Source organism: Drosophila simulans, chromosome 3R, assembly GCF_016746395.2.
Source record: "Drosophila simulans strain w501 chromosome 3R, Prin_Dsim_3.1, whole genome shotgun sequence".
NCBI lineage: Eukaryota > Metazoa > Arthropoda > Insecta > Diptera > Drosophilidae > Drosophila > Drosophila simulans.
In genome coordinates this window covers 15,898,589-15,924,722 of record NC_052523.2, presented here as the reverse complement: position 1 = coordinate 15,924,722, position 26,134 = coordinate 15,898,589, and the positions used below count along the sequence as shown (strand labels likewise).

Below are 26,134 nucleotides of genomic sequence, written 5' to 3'. Positions count from 1 at the left end.
TAAAAGCCTGGAAAATAATGAATCATATTTTAATTACTCAACTTGCCTGATTATAAAAAAACCAGTAGTGGATTATTGAGGATATATTTTACTATAAAGTGAACATTGCACTGACTCTCTTTTAAAAACTCTCTCCAATTTCTCTCCCTCTCTTTGAGTACTTACATGCCTTTACATTCGCACATTTCTTTTGGTGGGAAACTCTTGGATGAAAAGCCCACTCGCTCAGTGAAAATTTCATCACCGTCGTTGACAGTTCAGCCAAAATTCTCTAGCTCCACAAAATTCGCCCAGCCAAATCTTAAAATTATCTAAACTACATTTTGTGTTCACTTTTGATCATTGAAAGTCATCGTTTAACGTTCATCGGCCATTCGAGTGGAAATTTGAGATCCCGAGCAGGAAAATTCAAGTGAATTTTTAGCTCTTTTCGGTAAAGAAAAACGCAATTACCCAAAAATCGAAACACGGCTAAAGTGAAAAAAAATATATAAGAAATTTCTGTATCAGCTAGTCAGCGTTGTTTGCACCGAGTGTGAGTGCGAGTGTCTGTGTGTATTTTGTGTGTGTGTGTGCGAGTGTGTGTGGGTGTGTGTCTGTGTGTGTACGTGATAAGCGTAGACAGACGCCGTAACAACAAAACTGAGACCCCGAGGTTAGAGAGGCACCATCGCTTTATTGAATTACAAGTAAAACAAAGAGCGCGACTTAGCTGGCGATTAAAGCGTCCTCAAAAAGGGAGAGGTGGAGGGCATGTCGGAAAAAAGGGGATCCAAAGTGGGCGGTGGCAACCTGATAACCCACAAACCCACTGCCAGCGGGAGCCGAGCAAATAGTCCTGAGTGGCGGTTTTGATACTGCTAATTGCTTGGGAAAAATTAATTAAAAACCTTGCACTCTAAAACTATTTACCACTGGTCGCTTGGAGAGAAAATTCGTAATACTTTGCTTTAGATTCTTAGCTACTGCTTCTGGGTAACTGAAACTATTTTTAAAACCAATTATCTTAACTAAAGAATTCATATTAAAAGGACCTCAGAAAATGCTTCCTTTAAACAATAATATATCCAGTAAGCTTCAATTTAAATGCACAAGCCAAATTTTATTTCTTATGCTTAAAGTGGCATCAACTTTATAGCTTAGCTGAAATGAAAGCCATAAAAGTCTTTGACCCCAGACGGAAATAGCTGCCACAATTTGCGTGAGCCAACGCTACAATTTACTCTGAAATGCTTGGCAGTTTTAATTACCATCGAAAAGACATTAAGCCCTGTTTTATGACAAGCCAACGCACATATCAACACAAAGCATTCTCGGAAGGGAAAAGCCACTGGAAAATGGGTTAAATGTGGCTGCAGGTGCTGCAGCTCCGGATGTAGAGTTCTGCATTTACCCATTCCGCAACCCGTTCTCGCATTACAGTTTATATAAAACGGTTGACAGAAAATGCAACTGCTTAAGCTGCCATAAAAGGGAACTTTAATTTGCCACTGACGTTGATGGATTGTGGTGCTACTTCGCTCTAACCGGGAAAATACCCCGAACCACCCACAAGATCGGGGGGTTAAGCCGGGCCATAAAGTTTTTCCAGCACAGATTTGTGCTGGGTACCAAAAAGTTGCGGGCAAAAACAGTCCACAGAAGTTGCAAAGCCTCCGGAAAGGGCAACCCAACAGCCGAGACCCTCAACACGTTACTGTGATTATTAATTCAAAAAGTTTTCACACACACGTACAGCCAGGCAGCCAAAAGTAGAGGGAAGTGTGCTCCTACAGACAACACGGCGGATGAAAATATCCTGCAAACGAGCCTTACTGGCAATCCGCCGAATGGCAACACATGTATATCGATGCTAGACGGTTGGTTATGAATTATGCAAGAAATACCATGGAGTTAAGGAGCCTGACCAACTTAATTTGGCCAAATAACGAGGCCCAATCTGCTGGCTAGATAATTAAATCAGACTTAAAGTTGGCCAAATAAGTAAATCGAAAAACCGCTCAGTTATTACTGTTTTGATAGGCAAAATAAACAGAGCAAACAAACAATCGGGGCCATCAATAATGAAATCGATTTGAATAAGCTCTACTTAGTCAGCCAGCCTGCGAGTTAGTCTGTCTCTGACGTGCGCTGAACTTTGACATTTGGGAACACGCTAAAGCAAATGCCAAATGTCAGAACTGTCCGTGTTGGAAAGTGCAGCTATCGCACAGCTTCTGGTCGAAAATCAGAGAATCCCAGCTCAGCTGTGTGTGGGGGGCCCAAAAAGTAAGTCACAGACAGAGCGGCGTCACTGCGTATACGTAATCTTCTTAGCCACAACAACTCATTATTAGAGCTTATGTCATGAATGGATGAAAGGAGGAGTCGGGATTTTATTATCGCAAAAATTGGAAAGTCGTGACTTTGTAATGAACTTCAACAATGTATGTGCATCTCATTGGACCAGCAAGGACACCCTCAATTGTTCAACCCTAAAAAGTAGGCTACGAAAAGTTGCACAACCGCCTTGAATATTTTAGTTATGATAAGTGAATCAGCACTTCGCTTGGGACCTCTGGGACCCATTAACGCAATTTTCCCGCACTTAGCTGGGACCGCAGAGGAAAAAGGTTTGGCCTGCTGATTTGTTTAGGTGTTATTTACATACAACATTTGGTTATTTGGCCGCAAATCTTTCTGATTTTTTTTCGTATTGCCTGGGGATGTGTGCTTTCGAGTGTTTCAGTGCGCGTTCTGTGGTGTTTGTATACTATGTCCTACATAGAGGCCACTGCCAGTGCAATGAACCAAAAACAATGTTTTGCTTGGCAGTCGACGGCAAAAAAAGAGAGCAACAAAAGCGACAGTCAGTCGTCCCTTGGGATGTTAACCAGTCGCTCGTCCGTCCATTCATTCCGCCATACATCCATCCATCCAGTCGTCCCATTGCCTGGACATCCTCTGCCTGATAGCTGTCCGAGTTGATTTGCTCTTTGTGTTTTCCCTTTTCTTTTATTTTTCCGTATTTCCTCCAACTTTTGGCGATAAGTTACCGGACTGAAGCCAGCTAAATAAAAGGGTTTCGATGAAGTTCGTCGGGGGAATATGTGTGGCAGTGATAAACTTTAAGATGCAGTGGGTTTCATTTAATAAGTGAACTATGTGATTCAAGTGACAAGGACATTAAGCTTGATTGAGTTTAAACATTGTTGTAATCAGATGTCTTTTTCATACTCTGTTTAAATATATCGCTGCTTATTTCATATTCTCAATATTGTTTATTATTAACAGAATATTTAACGTACAAGCTTCCACTTTTGCAGATCGGAAAGATGTAAACGATTAATTCATTCAAATAATTTGTAAGACTAATTTCCTAACTTCCTACTTGCAGATTAAAATAGCGACTGGATAGCCTGAGAATCGTCGTAGTAACGAAGCGAACCCCTGCGAAAACGGAGGCCAACTGCTCGACTTAATTGTCGACCACTGTCAATATTAGCGCCATCGCAACTGCTGGGTGTGGGCGAATCTGCGCCCCGCCACCGGTAAGACTGTTCCAAGATTCGTTCGCGGTTCTGAAAGAACCCACTCATTTCACTTTGGCTTTTCTAAATGGCACCCAAAGATATCACTCGAATCATATGCCAAAACACACTCACATATCTATAGCCTTGCTACGCTTTCATCAGCAAATTGCTTTTCAGTTTTTTCAGCTTCAATATTTTTTTTTATTTTTCCACCGAGCTGCCCACTTGAACCTTTTCGCACACAAACACGCAAATTTACCCACAGGGGGTCGGTGTGCTGGTGGTGTTTGTGTGTGCCTGAGACCAACATTATATTATGTAGGGGCTGAAAAGTTTCAAGTGGCTGTAGGCCTGCGGGCCACGATAATAAATACAAAACGCACAGCGCCGTTTTGGCCACAAGTGCTTGACATTGTTGACTTGGCCCAAAGGAGCCCCCCGAACGCCAAACTTCACCACCGATTGATTTCTGACACAAAAGATCCTTGGAAATATAATGGCTATGCAATTTCAACACACTGGCCATTGTCCTTTAATGTCTTTGCCTCGTGCACCTGTTGCCATTAGCTCGATTTTATACTCATGCCCACACGCCGTTAGTTTTAATGTTCTGTTCGTGGTGCTTATTTTAATTAAAATTTAGTTTAAGGCACCTTAATTGCCATTTTAATAGAACTTTAGTTTTCACTTAGACCAACTCCGTCTCTATCTCTCTATCTGTCCGCTAAAACCATATGCATATCCTTTTAAAACCACACACATTCACGACATTTTCCTAATAGCAAATGCAACTTTTGTGATTTCATGGTGTACTAAACCCATTATTCCGACAGTAAGTGAATTCAAATGAAACCATGGGAGTTTGTTTTATATAAATATACTAATCTTTAAACCAGCTGACATATGAAATTTGAAATGAGTTTTCCCCTCACTTCACTACATTACATTACCATTATGTAATGTTTTTTACGATTTTTACCATCTTTCACTGCGAAAATGCACATTCGAAGTGACCACATTGCGCATACGCCGCATTGGCGTAACTGAATTAGAGAAAGTTTTCAAAACAATTAGGATCCAAGTGAGAACGTTGGCTTAGCTTGGCCACAAAATCTCATTACCTTTTTGCAATAAAGTTAAATAAAGGGACAAACATATGAACTAAGTGACTTATTTTATGTTTGTGAGACGCTTTAAATTACTGTATGCCTTAATGTTCAATGTCTATGCACTATAAATATCAGAAATCATTGAATGAATGCCCAAATTGAAAGCACTCTAGCTAATTAATTAGCAAATCAACTATACCTTGTATGTGTTTTTTTATGTATTTTCGCGTGCCGCGGATCAAAGGAGCCAAAAAGCAGCACCCTGAATTTCTCGTCGTTCAAATCGAGCTTCACTTCCAATGTTAATTTCCTGAAGAGAAGGTAAAGACCTTAAAAAAGGAAGTGCCCCCTTTGGCAGAAGGGGGCCCAGTTGAACGAAACTAATTTGAAATTTCATATGTTCGTCTATTTCTCTATCTTTTCTTCTCGGGCGGTATTTGTCTACCACCCCATTTGATTATCTCATCCTCTTCCACTCAATTGCGCCGCACCATTTAATCTGTCTACTTGTCTGGCGGTTGAAAAACAACCGAATCAATAAAAAACACTCGATTACTCGAACACCACCTACCACAAACACAACCCACCCACACGAAAACTACTAACAGATTCAGCTCGGGAGACTTGTCTTCCGAGGTAGACGATGTCGATCCGAATAGCCTGCCGCCGGCGGCGCGGCCCATCCAAGATCAGCCGACGAAGCCGCCGGTTGCCGGCGGACCGCCGAACATGCCGCCACCGCCGGCTCCCGGCCAACCGGCCGGAGCTGCTCCGGAGCTGTCGTTGAGCTTTGGCGCCGGCAAAACCCCGGCGACGGCTGCACCTGCTCCACCACGTGGTGTCAGTGCGCCGACCAGTCCGGCCAAGTCGCGCGAAAGCCTGCTGCAGCGGGTGCAGAGCTTGACCGGCGCTGCCCGGGATCAGGGAGCCTCCATTTTGGGTATGCTTTGGCATTGGCAGGCACCTACACTCAGAAAAATATGGCAGTCATTCAGTCACATAACATGTAGAGACGTCATCATCAAGTCTTGGTATATATATAGTAAACAATCCACTTTATAAGCAATGCGTCTCTGTCAATCCATACCATTATGTTACTGTAATTGTTGTCGTTCTATTTACCTGTTGATTGCTTTTACTTTAAATATAGTAACCGTTATTATCCCTGGTAATTGTAGAAGCTATGGATAATCAACAACTCCTATACTGTTACACAAGATATACTATTTTAATTCCTTTGTAAACTTTTTTGAAGAACTATTTGCTAAGTGATATAATTAATTGGTTTTTCTATTAACAATTCATGGGTGACTTCTACTTTAATGCAAACTTTTAAATATTTTACGTTCTATTAATTGTTTAAGTAGTCAATGAGGTAAAGACTCAAAAATCCTAAGTAAATCAGCTTAAATAACTTTAAAGTTTGTGTCTTACCAAATGTTGCAATCTATGAGATTTTTCTGAGTGTAGGGACTGTTTATTGGTCTCTGAGCATGGAATGACATCTAACCCAAAACAGGAGCTGCAGTTCAGAGCGCCACACAACGTGCACCGGCATTCAGCAAGGACAAGTACTTCACGCTGCTGGTTTTGGATGACCAGAACACGGACTGGTCCAAATACTTCCGGGGCAGGCGCTTGCACGGCGACTTCGACATCCGAGTGGAGCAGGCCGAGTTTAGGGCAAGTACCATGCCATTTCTCACCCGGTAATCGGGGTAATTACTGTTTGTCCACTGCAGGACATTACGGTGGTCTCCAGCGCGGACACCGGACCAGTTGTCACCATGGCCGCCTATCGCAGTGGCACTCGGGTGAGTTATCCAAGGCACTGAAACAAATTACACTGGTATTGCCCATATACACCATATAGCATATATATAGAAATTGTATTCAATAGTATGATAGTTAATAGTATGTCTAAGACTAGTAGAAAAATGGGGGACTAGGACTTATTATTGAAATATATATACACATCATATCACCAAGATTTTCTCACTTTTGTTAACTGACTATTTTTCTCAGTACTTCCCCACCTGGGTAGTTTGCGCTTAATTAGTGCAATGGCAGTGACCAGCAGTCGTGGATCCAACTTCTTAGGCGGGGGATTGGATTGTCCGCTAGCGCTCTACAGAGTAATAGGACCATTGAAGGACCCAAGGACGTGGGTGGACAGCTGGATAGGTGGTTGGGTGGATAGGTGGCAAGTGGACGTAATCCAAGAAGTACTAAAGAGACGGCAGTCCATCAACAACCTTTGTCCATTTTGCCTTATTTGCGTAGCACTGAGCTCGAAGCTCTGGCGCTCTATTTTCCATTTCTTTATTTCAAGTCGGATTGTTGACTTTACGATGCTGGTGCTGTTTTTGCAATTGCGTATCCGTCCGTAGCAATAAAAGACACTTGTAGCTGCGTAAAAATACGAATGCGATTGCCAAGTATGGCATACTTGTGACTGTCGGGAAGTTAGACGCCATCTGAATTACCAGAGAAGAAGAGTTTTGAAATGCAAATAAAGTGATTTTCATTTAATTCAAGTAGGATGTGCATTAGTCATGCCGAAGTGTATTCATACTGCGTGCAATAAAGATTTCACTATCGTTGTAAAATAGTATTACGTGCAAGTAAAATAAATACAATTTTCTGAGTATACCATTTAAGTGATATTTTTACCAATTGAAGTCGTTGATGCCTATTTATGTTGATTCCAAAAGTATGCAACAAATATTCAGGTTTACCCACAGTGCATCCGCCTGACAACAGATGGCGCCTGTGTATCAATAAGTTTTCTCGTGTTTTCCATGTCAACAAAATTAATCGTTTTAACTTCAAAATAATAAACCACACAATTTACATTCTGTTTTTAAGTATATTTTTCGATTTTAAAAATTACAAAAATGTTGCCAGAGATTGGCAATCTAACAGCTACGTAATTTTTCTTTTCATCATAAAATTTATTTTCTTTTTGGAATATCACACCAAAACAGGTGGCGCGTTCCTTCCGCCCGGACTTTGTGCTGATTCGTCAGCCGCCGCGCGACGGATCCAGCGACTATCGTTCCACGATCTTGGGCTTAAAGTACGGCGGAGTGCCCAGCATTAATTCGCTGCACTCGATCTATCAGTTTCAGGTGAGTAGTGTGTTGGACTTCATATCGGGCTTACTTTACAACTGATCTTCTTTGATATTCTTAAGGACAAGCCCTGGGTGTTTTCGCACCTGCTGCAATTGCAGCGACGCCTCGGACGCGACGGCTTTCCACTGATCGAACAGACCTTCTTCCCCAATCCACGCGATTTGGTAAGTGTACGCGGTATGAACATTAAAAGCTAGACACTAATTAAGTAGCTACTAAGGAGCCGGTTACAAGTTCGAAAGCATCAATTATTAAATAACACATTAGGCATAACGTACGTATTAAAGCTCAGGACAGAGAAAAACGGTAGCATAACAAGGACAAGCCAAGGACTTGGGGCAAAAAAAACCGGCATTGGTTTACGGATTGCTCATGCACTTTCTGTAGAGCTGCGTGCGTCGCCAGCGGCATCGGGAAATCACTCCATTGACCGTCTGCACTTTGTGCGGCATGCAGGCACTGTAGTTCGTCTCGCATTTTCCAAAAGGCGACCACTTGCATGTATCGGCATAGTTTCGTCCCTTAAAGCATCTCTCTCCAAAGCAGGGAGTTACCTGGTAGAAACCACAGTTTAGTTAGCTTGATGTCATATGGGTTTTACTCCCAACTTACTGTGCAATTGGTGGCCTTGGCATATCCACCGCTGAAGCCATGACGCTCTGTTATGGTCATCCTGGTGTACTCCTTGTAGTAGCTGCATATATTTAATGTCGGCATCCTACCCGCCACTATATAAACCTTTCCCAGATCGAGCTTTATTCCACACATTGCGTCATCTCGGGGCGTGGAAAGGCGTCCATCGCGAAGCATTCGTCGCGCTTCGGGAGTAGCCTAGTAAAATAATAAGATTAACAAGATTATTTTCTGTAGTTAAGTTTTTAGTTAGATGAAAAGGATTTTAATTAAATTAAATTCCATTGCGTTGCGCTTGCTTACCTTGTAGGTGCGTTTGATGTGAACTTTGTAGGTGGTCCTGCCGGGCTCGATGGTATCCGATTCGCGAAGGACTCGCAGTTGGACAACTGTCAAGGATTGGCATTTGTTTATTGAGATTCCCCGGAGATTCTCAGATTCTCAGGTCGTGCAAAACTCACCGTAGTCCGCCTGGGCGAAGTGCGTCTGTGGGTGGGCGGGCATGCAGCTGCAGGCGTCCGCTGGGCGACCGTAAAACGCGAAAACGGCGACCAGGAGGAGCGTCAATAAACCCAAATGCTTTCTAAGATCCATGGCTGCGTTGGTTGGCGAGCTGATAAAATGGCTATGGCTTTACGTCGCCGCCAGTGAGTCCACGAGATTACTGTAAAGGAAGTGGAAAATGAAGGAAATTGAGGGAAAATTGAGATTGGCTCCTACGTTAACGACAATGATTTAATGGGAAAACGCATATAATGGCTTTCGTGCTGAAGGTCACTGAGAGTTTAATTATGTCTGTCTTACTTATGTCGTTCGGCTTATCAATGGAGGCCAGGCAGCAGCAGGCGGCAGCCTTCCATCAATCGAGCCATCAATCCGCTGCTCAATTATGCATTTAATATATTACACATACGCCCTGTATGTCAGCAATTAATCGCGCCTACTGTCACAAACACGCACGCACAAGCTGGGATCATCAAGAGCATTTATGGGCGAAGCACTTGACTGCCAAATCGCATCCATCTTTATACTTCATAGATTGGATTGGCTTAAGCCCGAATCCATATTCTCCTTTCATCAATATTTTATTTCCGACTTACGCAAAGTCGATTCAGCAGTCAATTTAGAATGCATAAATCGTACAAAAGTAGTTCAATTGCCCGGGCATTTCAATTGAAAATTGTTTATGGGAAATTCATAGAAAACTTGAGACGCACAAATCGAAATCCATTACAAAACCGCTACCATACCGCATATTTCGATGTGCTACCACATAGCAGCCATAGCTATAGATATAGATGCACAAACTCTCATGTATATATGCCTCCATATATTAACGCAAAAATATTGTATAATATCGAGAGTGTAAAAGGCAAGGCGGCAATCAGCTGCAGCTCCCGATTCGAACTGATCGGGGCAGATAGTCAGGTTCCATATAGACAGACCTATGGCCATATGCCTATCTATCCCGATTTCCCGCCCCTCGCCGTTCCAGTTCTCCTCTGTTTATGGAGTCTACAACCCGGCAGCTCTGCAGCTCTCGGCAATGTGGCAATTAAATTGATATAAAATTGAATTAAAAGCATTTTGCGGAAAAGCCACTAGAAAACGCACATGCATACGCACACGCTGGGAGCGCGGAAAATGGGGAAAAATCGGGGGCAGACCTGCATGCGTGAATCGTTGGGAGGTTGCTATTGATTGAATGCAAGCCAAGCAGGCAGGAGTAATGCATCAAACTATTCATTAAGTGGCAGCCCAAGTGGCGGCAGACAAGCAGACGCGCTGACTAATGGGTTAAACTGGAACATACACTGGGAGAAGATGAGTCTGTTTATGGAGATTATGTGATATTCGATTTAAGAAGAAGATTTCTAACTAAAAGCTGTGTTGACAGCACTACAAAACTAATGGATCATAATATTTAGAAACAATATTGCAGCGAGAACTTAACTTTTGAAACTAAAGATAAACATTCTATTTTATTTTTAACAATAAAAGTTTATTCTTAGTGTATACCTATAATTAGATCACCCTCAGTGGCTTGCTGGGTAAAAGGTTGTTTGCTACTGTTTACATAGGTTATCGAAACTATAAGTTTATATAATATAACCAGTTAAATTACTGTGGTACTTTCAAACCAGCTAATTTACCTTAAATGAGGGCGGGCGAAATAGTGACAACGTCAAAGTGTCATGGGAGAATTCTTCGCAGGCGAAAAGCTTCGCATGTTCCCCGAGTTTTTTCTCCCTGACACTGTGACACTTTGCCCGGCAATTACGGCGCGGATTTGTTTAACAAACAGGCCGACAAGACAGTACTACTACCAACAACAACATTGAGGGGAACAAAAAATTGAAAACAAACAAACAGCCGGCCGAGAAGCAACAAAAAGTGGCACAAGCACACACACACTCAGTCGAAAACGTCATCAACGTTTAGCAGATAAATCAAGTTGGGAGCCAATTGCCAGCAAGAAAAGCGTTTTCAGAGGCGTTGAAAATTCGCACGATTTCATTGGGACCTGGGACGACTTTTCCCCCTTGCAGCGCGATACCCATAAGTCTCCTTATTTATATATGCACCCATGTCTGAATGCACAATTAGCTGGGCCATATATCACTCAGGCATAGTTTAAAGCTGGCCAAAGCCGGCAACAGTTTGGGATTTTTTGTTTTTTATTTTTCGAGCTGGAAAAACGCTCCCCGTGTTTGTTGACAAGCCTAACACATGTCAATTAAATGTTATATATTATGGCACACGGCGGCCACTCACACAGACTCCAAAAAAAAAGTGGAACGTGCCGCATTTGACGTCACTTTGTGCCCCGTCTAATTGACACACTTGTTGGACTTGTCTGCCACGAAGTTCTTGTGTCGTCACCATCATCGATGTTGACATTTGACACTGGTTTCAATTTCGAGTGGCTGACATCCAATTATGCGGGCCAAAAAAACAAAAAATAAACAAGAGGGGGCAACAATTTCAAAAGATATTAACTCAAATATCGGATCGAGTTCAATTGGCATTGATTTCCACTTTGAACTCAGGCCACTTAAAATTTGACGTTTACAACAAAATGGAAATATTTATGGTGAGGGGAATTCCGCTATAAGAAAATAAAAGATAATTCAATTTAAATTCTAGCGAATAAGTTCAAAATATTTGTATATTTATATCGACAGTTCTAAACTGGAAGCACGTCAGGCTTTTTCATTGTAATTGTTCATTCGCGTATTAGTTGTACACTACTTAACAAAAGAACCTCAAAGTATTCACAATATTTATTGCATTTTATTTGCTTAAATGTTTAAATTACAAATCCGTCTTCATAAAATTTAATCTATGCCCAAAAGGCTCAGCCATTGGGCATTATGCAAATTTTATGATTAACACTTGCCCATAGAAAGGTAGACAGAAAACAGAATCCAGACAGATTTCCCAGGTGAATTCAAAGGGATTTGCTAAGGTCAGACATGGAAAAGGCCAAGGCTCGGTGATGATGATAAAAAAAGGGGGAAAAGTAGACAGAAAGGTTTTCCAGCTACCAAACTAAAGCGCCTTTGGTTTAGCTCTTCTTTTTTTTGGGTGGTTTGGTTAGTTGGTTGAAGACTGCTCGCCGAAATGGCTACACCACCCAAAGCCACATAATTAATGCGATTTTGGTTTGCGTTCAGTGCTTTCTTTGCTAATTTGTGTTGGCCAGTGTGCTATGTAGTTGCCCGTTGAGAGGTTTGGTTTATGAGCACTTAATTGGGGCCATTAATACCGGCTAATGTCTAAGTGAAGTGTGTGGACCCGCAAAGGAATTGACAGCCAGAGGCACTTCACATAGCATCGAACAAAACACTAAATGCATCGACATAAAAACGTATTTATAGCTTTCGGATATTTCGACTACGTTGCCCAGCACGGTCCCCAAATTTACGATGCTCAAAATTTTGCGCCTCCAAAATAGGCATATCAAATTGTGGCTGCTTCGATCACTTTGCGCAAAGTGATTTATGGTTTCTTGATCTATAAAGTAGCGGATTAAAAAGTATAACTCATTTTTTATGGTGTTGAAAATCGGTTTTATCTATAAATGATTCAGTAGTGTTGCAGTAGGTCAACAGATCTTCTTGACATGCTAATCAGCTTTTTCTAATACGAATTGTCATATTACTATGACACGGATACATAATACTAAGTAAATATAACACTTCTAATGAGGAAAAGAAATATGAGTTTAGTGAGTACTCAAACTTCGAATCGAATGTCATCGTTCTCGACTGCTTTTTTCAGCGGTCATTTACTTTTGGATATTGCTCTTTGTGGCAATTCGCTTATATATTTGTTTTTTTTTTTATTGCTGATTGACTTTCTAAACAGTCGGGAATGGGTTCGTTTTGTGCCAATTTGATTTTCACTTACATAGATTTCCATTCCAATCCGATGATGTCATATCGTCGAGGAAGATGTTCAACTTATCAGAACCCGAGATAAATTTTAATTGGAGCATGCATATATTAGCCATTGCAACTGAGACGACAAGTTGCAAGTGGGCAAAGCCATAAACATCGACTCTTCCATTACCGACTTTTGCAGTGCAGTGAATTTCCGCCAACTTCCCATAACGATGCTGAAAAACTTTCTTTTGCCGGGGGCATTCGGTTGACTGGCTTTTCCTTTGTCGGCGATGCCTTCACAACAATGGGGGAAAATTAAGGGGGAAATATCAAAGTCACGATCGGGCAATAGGCAATGCCATAATCAGCATGATCAATGCGGCCCAAACGAAAGGGGGTTATGGTATGCCCATTTGATTAATGCCACTGCTTGATCCCTGACCCGGAATGGTTTTCCTGCCCGGAATGGCCAAATAATGTGGCTTCAAGTTGGCCAAAGATAAAGATCCCAGCTATTGGCATTTACATGCACTCAAAAAACACCTGAACCAGTGGCACGTACATGCATAATTAACATCGGAATTGATATTCCAATGCGAGGTGATAAGAACTGGTTAAGTGTTGTCTCTACCGGCTAATTGAATCGCCAGCTGATGAGATGCAGTGGCTCGATGGTTGACAGCTCCATTCAGGTGGGACGAAACCTCGTCTGGCAGACAACTATGCTCGGAATGTCGGAATTTTTATTGCCTTGCGCCGCATTAACCCATGCACAAGTATGTCGGCGCAATCTGACATCATTGCGCCGAAAATAAGACTCCTCTCATCTTGCCACTCAACTGCATCAGTCGATCAAGAAAACAAACAGAAATTGCAAGCCCAAATTCGTCACGTTTCTTTGGGATTTCATTTTGAGCCGCGAAATTAAAGAGCGAAACAGTAACGCCACAAATTTCTCAACTTATGACACAAATTGTCTGGCGGCGAGGCAAAATCAACAAACATTTCACCCAGGATGCGTAACGAAAATTCAATTAAAAATGCTAATGTATCTTAAGAGTATGGAGGGAGGTCCTACAAAATCGGAGAACCCGAAGGTCTGGGGCCTGGACTCACATTGCATTGGCCGGGCCATAAAAATATAAATCTTTAATGAGCGAAACCCATATAGCTTGTGCATATATACATATAAGACCGCAAAGTAAACATATGCATATGCCGGCAAATATTATGTATAATGTGGGTTCTGCCGCTGGAATACAATGGTGCGCAGTGTGTGGGCTTGCATTTCGTTATCAAATTGCTGAAATTTGCATAAAAATCAATAAACTCTGTTCAAATAACCCGGCTGGCAGTTCAATTAAATATTCAAGTGATTTTCTGTGACAATACCGAATCGCTTTTCGTCAACTTGGGTGATTTATCTCCGCCCAACAAGGCTCCATTCAAGACCGGGTTGACAGATCTTGTTAAAGACATTGGGGGACATTGAGATAAAAGGAGCAGAAAAGCAGCAGGGAAGCTGACAAATTGACGGCCCATGGCCCACACACAAATGGAGGAGCTCCATGTTCCCAAAAAAAAAAGAATTCATTGTCGATAAATTGCCGCCAGACCTGTGAAATTTACGCACATTCACTTCAGAAAACAAATTATTAATGCTGGCGAAAGACCAAAATACCAAACCAAAGGCTCTTTGTCGCGCTGTCTTAATTGTACAATAATATTTAATTGCAAGATTTGCACAAGAAAATTTATTAATGGCAACGGGATGAGCAGAATGTGGGTGTGTCGGCATAAACAATCCAGATCCAATGTTTTCGCCAACCGTATATGGCTTTCGGACTTTTTTGGGGATTTAAAAGCATTCGCCGAATATGGCGAATTGAATGATGTGCGAGGGAAAAGCCACATTCACAATCATCGATTATGACAATTTTATTTGCCCGGCTTTGTGGTTTTTTAGTGTTTGCGGATTGGAATCAATGCGTAATCTTAGTAGAGCAACCATTATATTGATCGGCATTCTCGGAATCGCTGAAATAGGCCTGATATTCATAATACGGAAACATATCAATTTACAATGTATATCAATGATTCTATTCATATTATTTAAGGTAATATATCTGAATATGATTAGTATATTCATTTTATCTTTATGGCGATGGATAATGGCTGTCTAGGAAAATCCTAAAGCCTAGGAAAACATCTTAATGAGTTTTTATTTCAGTGTAGCCTACTAACCGGATTTTCTCTCCCTCAATAAGCAATTGCGGTTAAGATAATTTAAGGTGCCATATGGCAATATGTGTCGTAATAAGGCAAACAATGCATTCAATTCAAAAATTAGCACACTTTAGAAAAATAAATTGCATTCGATAACAAGCGTTATCTGTTGGAGAAAAAAATAAAATAAAAGTCAATGAAGTACTTTGCCGAACAATATCCCAGAAAAGCTGAAAAGCCAATACGAAATACAAGCTCATTTAAATGGCGCACAAACAAAATGAAAAGTCAACAGTGAATCCAAAGTCAAATGAAGGAAAACGAAATTATGAATATCCATGCGAAACAATGCGAGTTGCCGTGTCAAAAGAAAATTCAATGGAAAAGAGAGGGGGAAAACCCACTTGAAATGCATTTCCCTGGGGCAGTCTTTACTCCCCTCCCTCGAGATTTGCTTGTAAATTTTATTGGTTTTTTTTTTTATTTTTTGGTGCGAGTCGAGAAGCATTAAATGTGTTTCTATATTTTTAGACACTAAATGGCCAATGCCAAAACACACATGACGTATGCGTAATATGGAAATACCTCTGGCGCACACAACCGTTTTGCTTTCCTTGACATCCAACAAAATTGTTACTTATACATCACAGATTCAAATGGGCTTTACGATCAGACTGGGTTGCACAAGCAAACTAGTTGTATATTTTTTAATGGCCTGCAGTTTGTTTACAAATTGGCGACAATAAAAACTATTAAGACAATTCGAAAGGCCAGAAGGAAACTGGGGGCTCTCCAAAAGATCGGGGCAGGCAGATGCACAGCTAGGCAAATAAAAACAAATTATAAATAAACGCCAATAAATAGAAATGAGCGTTGCGTTGGAAAACTGTGTCGCTGTGTCACGTCGGCACATTTCCCAGTGCGCGTTTTAAATAGCCCCAAAATAAAATACAACACGCGTCTGTGTCGAGCGTTTTGCATACCTTCAATTTCAATTTCAATCTTCTAAATGCCAAACAACTCTAAAACTAAAATAAAATAAAAACAAACATGGCTTTGTACTATGGCTTTTGAGTTGCAACTTGTTTTTGTGGGAAATTGGCACCTCAGGCGAAAATGCATCAAAGAAGGAAAAGAATTTTAAAAAGAATTGAGAAGAGAAAATTAATTTTAAATCATTTCTAGCTAAAAACTTTTGAATCTGCTCTTTGAGCTGAAACTTTTTTTGGTTTTCAAACGAATATGAAAATTCTGTTTGCGGAAAAATAAGCAAGCCATTTTATTCCGGCTATTTAACTTCTGACACAACACTTGGTAATTTTAAAATAAATTAACATAATCAAGCTCTCAAGTGCTCAATTCTTATGTTACCAAAAAATTAGCAAAATAAGCCTAGTTAATTGTTACCTTTAAGCTGCAACCTATTTTGTGTGTAAAACTAGCACTTCAGGCTTTTGAACACTTGAACCCGAGGGCACAAAAATGGGGAAAAACAGTTGAATGTATTTTCACCGGCACTCGCACTCGAATCGTCTCGTCTGCACTTTATACTACTTCGTACTATATATTTGACCGATCTCGCGATTTTTCCGTCGCCGATTTTGTGGCGTTCTAGCTCGCTGCGCTTGCGGTTCTGCACTGGATCGTCAAGTCAACCGATTCGACTGTTTTCTTCAACGAATCCGCGAACCCGAATGCTCAGATATTTCACTCAAGTTGTTCGGGAAGTGAGAGATCGGTTCGATCGATCGGTTGAGTCGAGTCTTTCTTTATAGCTTGAGTGTTTCTTGCGGCAGTCGGGCGATCAAAAGCGCCATAAATTCCCCCCAAACGAGTGGAAAGTGGAGGAGAGTCGATTGCATTTTTCTTAGCATTTATTTTGTTACCTTGGCAGCTTTATTAATTGCGTGCAGGGGCCTGGTTTATGCTCTCGGCCATATAATAGCATACAATATGCATAGTCGCAGTTACTTGGCGCCATGGCCAAAAAAAGAGATCGCCACACGAAACGGCAGAGAATAGCGTATCTGTCAGGTTGCAAATCAACTAATAATTCAGCTATGCCCAGTCGTAAACTCGCCAGCGATCCAACTTCCACTTCCTCTGACCATGTGGCGCACACACGTGCTGCTGCTCCGGTCATGCTTCATATCATAGTCCATGCTCCACCTACAGCACGTTGCCATAATCTGCATACACGACCGGCTAACGCCACCGCAAAACAGATCTACACTGCGAGAAATTGTGGGGAATACTTAACGCTGCACTACTGATGGTTGTATTATAATATTATTACAAAATTATAAAATTTAATATAATGGTTTCTTACGATTGCGATTTACTGATACTAGTGTTCTGTACCAATGTTGATATTTATTTAAATTGTTTTCTTTCTGTGCACTTATACACCAGACACCACTGGCAATCGGTGAACCCGCTTTCAGGGCACTACGAATGCGTCACAGTGCATATTTTAAGTCCGCTGATATAACCGGAGGAGCAGTTCCCTAGACGGTGGGCACTCAGGCGGAACACGTAGCAGCTTCCAAGAATGCTGGCTATGTGGGGGTGTGACGTCTCATTCTGATACTCATTCTTATTCTCGGTCCAGATACATCGCAGATACATCTATATGTATTTATGTTCATTGAGAGATTTCTCGCACTCTGTTTGTTTGGCGCTTTCTGTCAGCACGACGGCCTTTCATCGGTGGCAGTTGCGACAATTCTTCGGGCTGCGTCATCGTTGTTATGGTTTTCCATTCGGTTTTATTTTGATTTATTCACCCTCTGCCAATACAGCACAAATTGAGCCCATGTGTTTACTTGTGATTTATCAACTGTTTAAATATGGCTTTGGGTCGGGGAGAGATGATTAACAAGGGTAATCGGCTGGCGATTTGCATATATACATGTAATAACCATGAGCAACGATGTAAAATTAATAAAATGCGAATTAGTCAAATATTTGAGGGCAGGGCATTGTTGCTCCTGCATATTTAATAGTGATTTGCATGCGCCATTAATAACGATAAGGCATTTTCATTAAATGTTCCTCTGCCTGACTAATGATCGAGGATTCTTGGAATTCGACGGCCAAATCAAAAGAAAATTTCCATGGCCAGATTCGTGATCGGAATGAGTGCAAAAACAACCAATGAATTTGGCACTTATCCAATGGATTAATAAGCATCGCCCCTTGATTTCCGCAGCAAATAAAATGAGAAGAAAAAAGGAGAAATAAAGAACTCATCAGTATATTGTAATTTATAGAATTTCAATCAGACAGCGAAATACATATTGTGATTGCCTCGGTGTCTTTATTTCCAACACATGAAGAAAGTATTTTAAATATAAGAATTTTTTATTCAATTAAATTTACCATAAAGTGTGTCAGTCATTAAAGCGAGGCCTATTAAATTTTTATCAAAAATTTTAAAAGCTATTTATAAAATCTGATAAAGTGTATCGGAAGCTATTCAATTTTTTTGGATGAGTCAGATAAGTCCTAAAAATATAAATATTTACTTTTCAGATTTTTAACATATTTATTTGGGATAATCACATTATATCGTGCTCACCTTATTAAAAACCCGACATAAGAAAATAAATTATAAATTCTTTCTCATCGTGCACTTGCAGTTCCAATTCACCAAGTTCCCCAGCGTGCTGAAGGCTGGACATTGCCATGGCGGAGTGGCCACCGCGCGCCTGGAGAACCAGAGCGCCCTGCAAGATGCCGCCGGATTGGTGAGCGGTGCCGGCAACGATTCCCATTGTTACTGCACCATCGAGCCCTATATCGATGCCAAGTTCAGCGTGCACATCCAGAAGATTGGCAACAACTACAAGGCGTTTATGTAAGTGACCGCAAACCGCAGGCGTCTGAAACTGAATGCCACAAGTTGATGCAGGCAGAAGGGTCGAGTGGTCTGAGTATGTGGTCTGAATGGTCCGTATGGTCTGAATGGTCTGATTGTCTGACCTTGCAACTGTCAGCAGATTGGCAATTATCCTACCAAGTGCAGCGGCAAGAGTTCATTGTTTGCCATACGAAATGCCGGTTGACGGGTTCAAAGATCCCTCGCCGACCTCCCAAACGCATTATCTACGCTATTTTAGCCGCTTAATTTATTATACTTAACCGCTTTCGCTCTTTAACAGGCGCAAATCCATCACCGGCAATTGGAAGACCAATCAGGGATCCGCCATGCTGGAGCAAATCACTTTAACCGAGAAGTACAAAAGCTGGGTGGATGAGGTAAGCCAATGGATTAAAGCCATAAGAGACACTAAATCAAAGAGGCGAATTATTGTGACCGATCAACCGACTTGCCTGTACTCTGCACTTTTTGTGAAATTTAATGTGATCCTATACCATTAAAATAAATTAAATAATTTTCAAATATTAATACATTTTTGAATTGCAATGAGAACTAGAATTATATAAATTATATTACATAAAGCCAACTAACATAGTTAGTGCATTTTATAGCAGTCTCTACCTAAGTTCCTTTACATATCCCAAACAATTTTTCGCTCACATTACCGTTAGTGCCTCCAATTCTGAGAGGTCTAGTCATGAGCTTGCTTCGCAGGCAGCTTCAGCCGAGCTTAGCCCAGTTGAATTTGGCTTGCATTTATCAAATTTGGCCAATCAATATGGCTAAGGAAAATCGCTTTAACTTATTTGCGGCATTTTGGGTGCACAAATTCGATTTCGGCTGCTTTCCGAGTTTCCCTGAGGGGGTGGCACATGGAGAACCGACTTTGGAGTAAGGTCCCTGAAATCATAATCGATTGACGTCAGAAGGCGGCCGAGTTTGCTGTGCCCTCGAGCGGCGGCATGGCTTTAATTAGAGCTCATGAATATGAAAATCGCAAAACGGTTAAACGCGTTTAGCCGCCAATGAGCGATGAAACAACGGTAGTTTTCATACAAGCCAATTTCAGACGGGGCGCCTCATAATTGCCAGATGAGGTGCAAGCATTTGGTTACATGGGAAACCCATCAGATTTGGCATTTTATCAATGCAAACGAACGCTCAGCTCGGTTTCCTTTGAGTTGCAAGTGACTCACCGATTGGCACTGCATATGTGCATTAATTAATTGCCATTTACTGGCGCAAATATTACACATTCAAGTGCCGTTCATTAGATAACACAGCAGATTTTAGCTATACTCAGAGAAAAAAATGGTATGTTATCAAGATAATGACTTATTAAAATTAAAGCTAAATAAGATAAGATATAATAAGATAATAAGAAGTTATTTATATTTTTATTTAATCAATATTTTTGTTAATAGTCTTTAAACCATTTGCATAGAACTTGTTATTTTTCCTCAGATCTTTTGATAGTTATATGTAAAGTAATCAGTTATTAAAATTAAGTAATAATATTGTAATATTTTCCCCAAGTGCATGGTAAAGTGGGTGGGCTGCTGACGACGTCAGCGCCATTCTGGGCAAGTCGGAATCAGCATCGGAATGAGCATTAGCTATATCTATAGCTATAGCGTTGGCTTTAATCAAAACAAACTGTATAATTAAAACCGGCAGCGGAAATCAGCGGAAAGCCAACACATGAATGTTTGAGCCAACTGCCGTCTGATTGGGATTGAATGCACTTGCAATCGAAAACACATTTTAGGGTCTTGATGACTCAATCACAATTCTGATCGCGAAATGCTGCCCGTATCACTTTCAGATATCCGAGCTCTTTGGCGGCATGGAAGTATGTGGTCTCTCCGTGGTGGTGGCCAAAGATGGACGAGAGTATATCATAAGCGCCTGCGACAGCACATTCGCCCTCATCGGAGACACCCAGGAAGAGGATCGCAGGCAGATCGCGGATCTGGTGTCCGGACGGATGCAGGTTGGTATTGATGGGCCATCAATCATGGATTTTATTCTTCCACATCTACATACTTACAGAACGTCTGCCGTCCCAGCATGGCGCAGACGGGTCCGGGCAAGTTGCCCTCCCGCTCTTCGGTCTCCTCTCGAGCAGAGAGTCCCACGGACGAGAGCGTGGCTCCAACACCGCCACTCCCAGCTGGACCAAGACCCGCGCCCATGGGTGGACCACCACCGATACCGGAGCGTACCTCGCCCGCCGTCGGTTCCATTGGGCGGCTGAGCAGTCGCAGCAGCATTTCGGAGGTGCCGGAGGAACCCTCCTCGTCGGGACCCAGCACAGTGGGTGGGGTGCGTCGTGATTCGCAGACTTCCCAGTCGTCGACCATCTCTTCGTCGGTGTCGCGAGCGGGCCAGAGGCCACCGCAGACTCAGAACTCCGTGGTGGAGGATGCCGAGGACACCATGAAGAACCTGAGGAAGACCTTTGCGGGGATCTTTGGTGACATGTAGGAAATCGCTAATAAGAAGCGCGGCAGAACGGCCAGCGAGACGAGCAGCGGCAGCGTGCCAGGAAGTGTGCCCAGCAGCGCGGGTCCGGGGAGTGGATTCAGTGGCTCCTTCCTCGGCAAGCAGTTCTCGTTCGCCGGCAAGGGGGAGGGCGTGATCTCCACGCAGCCCACACAGCGTCCCAGCGAGGAGCCCCCAGCCATTCCGACGACGGCCAGCTCAGCCGTCCGGCCGGAGAGCAGCGTTTCAGTTAGCGATTCAAGAAATACGGATACACTTACGGAAAGAGCAGGTGCCGGCTATCAGCCGGTCACCAATTACGAGCAACAGGAGAGGGTCAATCCCTTCGATAAGGAGCCCAGCAAGTCGGGCAGTGCGGCCAGCATACACACCTCCTCGTCCTCATCGATCTCATCGTCATCCATCTCGTCGCGCATCAATCGCAATGGCAATGCCATCAAATCCCCGCCCCCACCGGCGGGTCCACCACCACCGCCGCCCACCAATGTCACGGCGGTGGGCAGCAATGCCAATAGCTCCAGTGGCTACAGGAACAGCTTCAGCAGCTCCCTTAGCAAGGACAAGACGAGCTATGGCAACTATGGCAGCACCACTTCGGTGGAGACCATCACACGAATGGATACGAACACCACAAACACAGGAGCCACTGCGACGGAAGCTGGAGAAGCTAGTGGTGTAACGGCCATAACCAATATCAGCAATAGTGCCGGAATAGTGGCTCCAACCACGGGAACCATCACCACCTCGGTGACCACCAACGACTGGAGATCGGCCATTGGCATGCGATCGGCCAGTGTGTATAGTGCACCTGCTGCAGTGACCACTGTGTTGCCAGGAGACACATCTGGCTACGATTCCAACTCGCTTGCCTCGCAGGGCGAGGGCCTCAACAATCCCAGCGATCTGCCCTCGTACACCAGACCATCGTACTCGCGATCCGAGAGCAATGGTAATTATCTAGCCGTGGGCGTACTGCTGGTCAGCCTAACCCTGCGCAAGACCTAGGGCTCAACCTCGACTCATCCTCTCGATGCATATTTATATATATATATAAATCATGTCATTTAATCTCATTATCGTACTAATTCAGCTAGCTACACTCCATATAAATATGTATACTCGTATATAGAGACCAACTAAATGTAATCGAATAACCCATAGCCATGTAGGCAGCCGTGTCAAAGTGTTAGCCAAAACGAGAAAAGTAGGAGTTGTGTCCTTTGAGCCTAACTTTTTCATTTTCCTAGCCGAGCTCAGTGAGTAAGCCAAATATTACGTATACGACTTGTGGGCCGACCAAGTGTTTGTAAGTCTCTCTCTCGCTCAGCGATGAAAAACTAAAAAACAAAAACAAAAGCGCTTGCCTGCACACACACTCACACCTACAACACCACAGAAGACAAACAACAGGAACCGTACAGTACACACTCGCTAGAGTGCACCGCAAACCTGAGTTCAGTTCTGGCTTTTTGGGCACGCATCGAAAAACAAGAGAAACCCGAGATACAATCCAGAAAAATACCGAAATAACACCACCAGAGTAATCCAAGCTTTTAGAAACTACAAAATTCGTTAGTAATATTAATGCAACCCCTTTTCAGTTTTAGAGTGTGTGTGTGTGCGTCTTGCAGTAAATGCAGAGTTATCAAAAGATGAGCCACAGAAAACCGTGATCAACTTCTCAGTCCGAAAGTCGCTTAAGAATCAGAAGATTTCAAAATTCCCATTATCATTCACTCACATATTGATAATGCTTGTTTTTGGTAACGCTCATTTTGCTCATCCTCCATCACCGAAAGTCAAGAAACAAATATGCAAAAGACGATCGATGTTTTAAAAATTCAATTTAGTTTAAAGTATAATTTTTGTATTAAGCTTACTCTTCGATCGTCTCTTGTATGTATAGAATTAAAGCTAGATTGGCTTACGTAGTGCTAACTATAAGTGCTAAAAACTGCACCCACGCCAAATTGATGTGCACTTGTGGTAGATTTTCATGGTTTGGTTATTAATTTGTATTCCCAACTCTTGCAGCCTCCAAGCACTCGGATCTGGATGTAATTTTCGGAGACAGCAAGACCACCCCGGCATCCTATGGAAATGGCAAATACACCCGGGCCGCAGGATCTATTTCGGATGCCGATATGATTTTCGGAGGACCACCATCGAACTACAAAACCGATCGCTTCGGGGCCTCCAAAAGCATGAGCATGACCTCCGGCGGTGTGGGTTCCGGAAACGGTTCCGGATCCGGATCGGGGGGTTATAAGATCTACGAGGGCATTCAGAATGCGGCATTCAGCGACTTCAGTGACTCGGGCAGTATGAGCAGCATTGGATCGCATACCAAACGCTGGAGTGCCAGCAAGGAGGAGGATGATGAACTGGACTTGAAGTAAATCCAAGGGAGATTCCAAAGTAGAACTATCACCTACAAAAAACATTCACACACACACTAGGGCAACCAAACTATTGAATTCTATCTACTTTCTGCCTCTGAAGTTTCCTGGTTTCATGGGAAAAACACTAAGCATATACTCACTCACATAACACATAACTATTGGGTTACTATCGTTTTCACTGTCAACTATCATGATCGAAACACTTTCCTCTCATCTGCCATGAAAACATCAATGAAGCAAACAGCATAATATGCTATGTAGACACTGTAGTACACTACTAAAACATAAATATAACCACCAATGCAACAACAATAATGCAAAGCCCATATGATATGTGCAATGAAATGTCGCCGATTGACTTGACTGGTTTTGCAGTGCGATAAGAACGAGGAACCTATTTAATTACCATACTTAAAAACATTTTGAAACATTTTCCAAAGCAACAAATTATATATTAAATATATTATTGAGAAAAATATTGAATTATATACCGACATATTAAACCAATTGAGAGTTGACGACATTAAAAGTAATCGCAAGCATATATTACGTGTTAACCTGCTAATAAATCAATGGGAAAACTTTTAAATAAATCGAATATTAATAAATCTGTTATATACCAACATGAGACACATATGAAATCCTAAAAACTATAAAAACTAAAAAATAAAAGACAATATGCGCAACGTATAACAAACAACCAGGCGTTTAATACTAATACATACGCGATCTAATTATAATGGATAAATTAGTTAACGAACTACATGTATTCGGAAATTACTATGAGCAAATGTTACATAAAGAACACAAAGAAACACGAGAGTGGAAGCAACTCACACACAAAGTAAATGTTTATTACCACAAATATTATGATTATTATTATGATGTATTAGCAGTTAATGTTTACAAACTCGAAAGGCCCGCATCGAGGGCCTCGAAGATATGGAAAGATGGAAAGTACCAAGCACGACAAGCAATGTTAATTTAGTCTGAACCAACTGGACAACAATAACGAACCGAACATATATTCGAAAATCTAGCGATCCCATACGATCCACATAAATTTATACGGCTTAGTCGGTACACGATCGAAGGTCGAGAAATGAAGTGAAATGAAAACAGAGGCAATGGTATTGAAGAATATTTAGATAATATACACAACAAAATATATATAAATGTTGCGAGCGACAACAACGAAGTCATATTATGCATTCAAGATATAAACAATAGCTTCAATTGTTTACGACTATGATTTAGCGACAAATGTTTAGTATTTTGGTGTTTTTTGTTACGCACATGTTTAAGCATTATTTAGAGCAATAGACAATTTTACATATGTTGAATTTAAAATAATAGTTGAAGTCGTTTCAATTGGGTTGTATACTTCTCTCTTTTATCAACTACAACTAATTGCATTAGAGAATTTTAAATATCGTTATATGCTGAGGAATATAGCGCAAGTATACTTGAGAACTTGTTAGTTTACCAACTCTCTTCGATTTTAGTAGAATCTGCATTTGGGAATGCTACCAATATTTTAATCTAAACAAATTTACAACTATACAAGAATATTGAATAACAATTGTTTTTGTTCAGGGCCAAAACCCGGTTATTTCATGCTATATCATCCTACCATTTATATACAAGTAAATATATAAAATATGTATGTAATCTTAAGTAAATCTTTGGCTACAAGTACTTTTTCGTAATCGTATACATCATCATTTTAATCGAACTGGCACATATTCACGGAATGTTTTATAAACATATATTTATAACGACAAATGTAGAACAGAAAGTACATAAATAAATACGGGCATCACTCGAGGAATTCGAAAATCATATATCATGGCACTAGACCCACAACTCACTCACCCCATAACAATATCGTGCATCAAATGATCAGAAAGTGCTGAAATACATAAATTGAAACTCAAAGGAAATACTCAAGCATAAGGCATATAACTTACACGACTTCTAATCTGTTGCAAAATATACCAAATAAATACTCGTATTATTGTGAAAGTATAGCAAGAAATATGTACTTATATGTTGTCTGTAATTGATTCAACTCCCCCTTGAAGTCTCACTTCCCCAAATTCAGAAAGTATAGGGAGTCTGGGCTACACCCACACAATCGGTACACACAAATTTACTGCAAATCTCTATATATATATATATGTACTACGAATTATTCCAATGAACAGCGGCAACTGCAATGGCTAAGAAAAACAAAAAGCAAAACCAAAGTAACAATAAATGAGTTGATGATTGATACAAAAGCAAAAACACACATTGTTTTCCACTCGACGCACAATTTTGCGTGCGTTTACCTGCGG

General features: G+C 41.5%; 2 protein-coding genes across 2 annotated transcripts; one reads left to right on the top strand and one right to left on the bottom strand.

Annotated features, from left to right (window-relative positions):
- The first annotated feature begins 197 nt into the window (after positions 1-197).
- On the top strand, positions 198-26,084 carry LOC6728668 (synapsin). The gene is given in 13 exon segments (XM_016175075.3): positions 198-433; positions 3,377-3,530; positions 4,866-4,942; positions 5,230-5,561; positions 6,141-6,304; positions 6,364-6,435; positions 7,609-7,752; positions 7,818-7,922; positions 18,647-18,864; positions 19,169-19,265; positions 20,714-20,881; positions 20,941-22,342; positions 23,428-26,084. Coding segments are annotated over 10 exon segments (2,946 nt in total). The 5' UTR covers positions 198-433; positions 3,377-3,530; positions 4,866-4,942; positions 5,230-5,350; the 3' UTR covers positions 23,793-26,084.
- On the bottom strand, positions 7,471-16,674 carry LOC6728667 (tissue inhibitor of metalloproteinase). Its single transcript, XM_016177047.3, has 5 exons — positions 16,413-16,674; positions 8,853-9,055; positions 8,695-8,780; positions 8,371-8,589; positions 7,471-8,312 (listed from the first exon to the last, which is right to left on the bottom strand). Exons 2-5 carry the CDS (start codon positions 8,983-8,985, stop codon positions 8,118-8,120), a joined length of 633 nt encoding a protein of 210 aa, XP_016035327.1. The 5' UTR covers positions 8,986-9,055; positions 16,413-16,674; the 3' UTR covers positions 7,471-8,117.
- Positions 26,085-26,134: the final 50 nt, after the last annotated feature.

Excerpts from the sequence above, each read along its gene's own strand:
- LOC6728667 (XM_016177047.3), bottom strand. The coding sequence starts at position 8,985 with ATGGATCTTAGAAAGCATTTGGGTTTATTGACGCTCCTCCTGGTCGCC. Across the intron at positions 8,781-8,852 it reads CTTCGCCCAGGCGGACTACG|TTGTCCAACTGCGAGTCCTT; the intron begins GTGAGTTTTGCA and ends AATCCTTGACAG. Across the intron at positions 8,313-8,370 it reads CCAAGGCCACCAATTGCACA|GTAACTCCCTGCTTTGGAGA; the intron begins GTAAGTTGGGAG and ends GGTTTCTACCAG.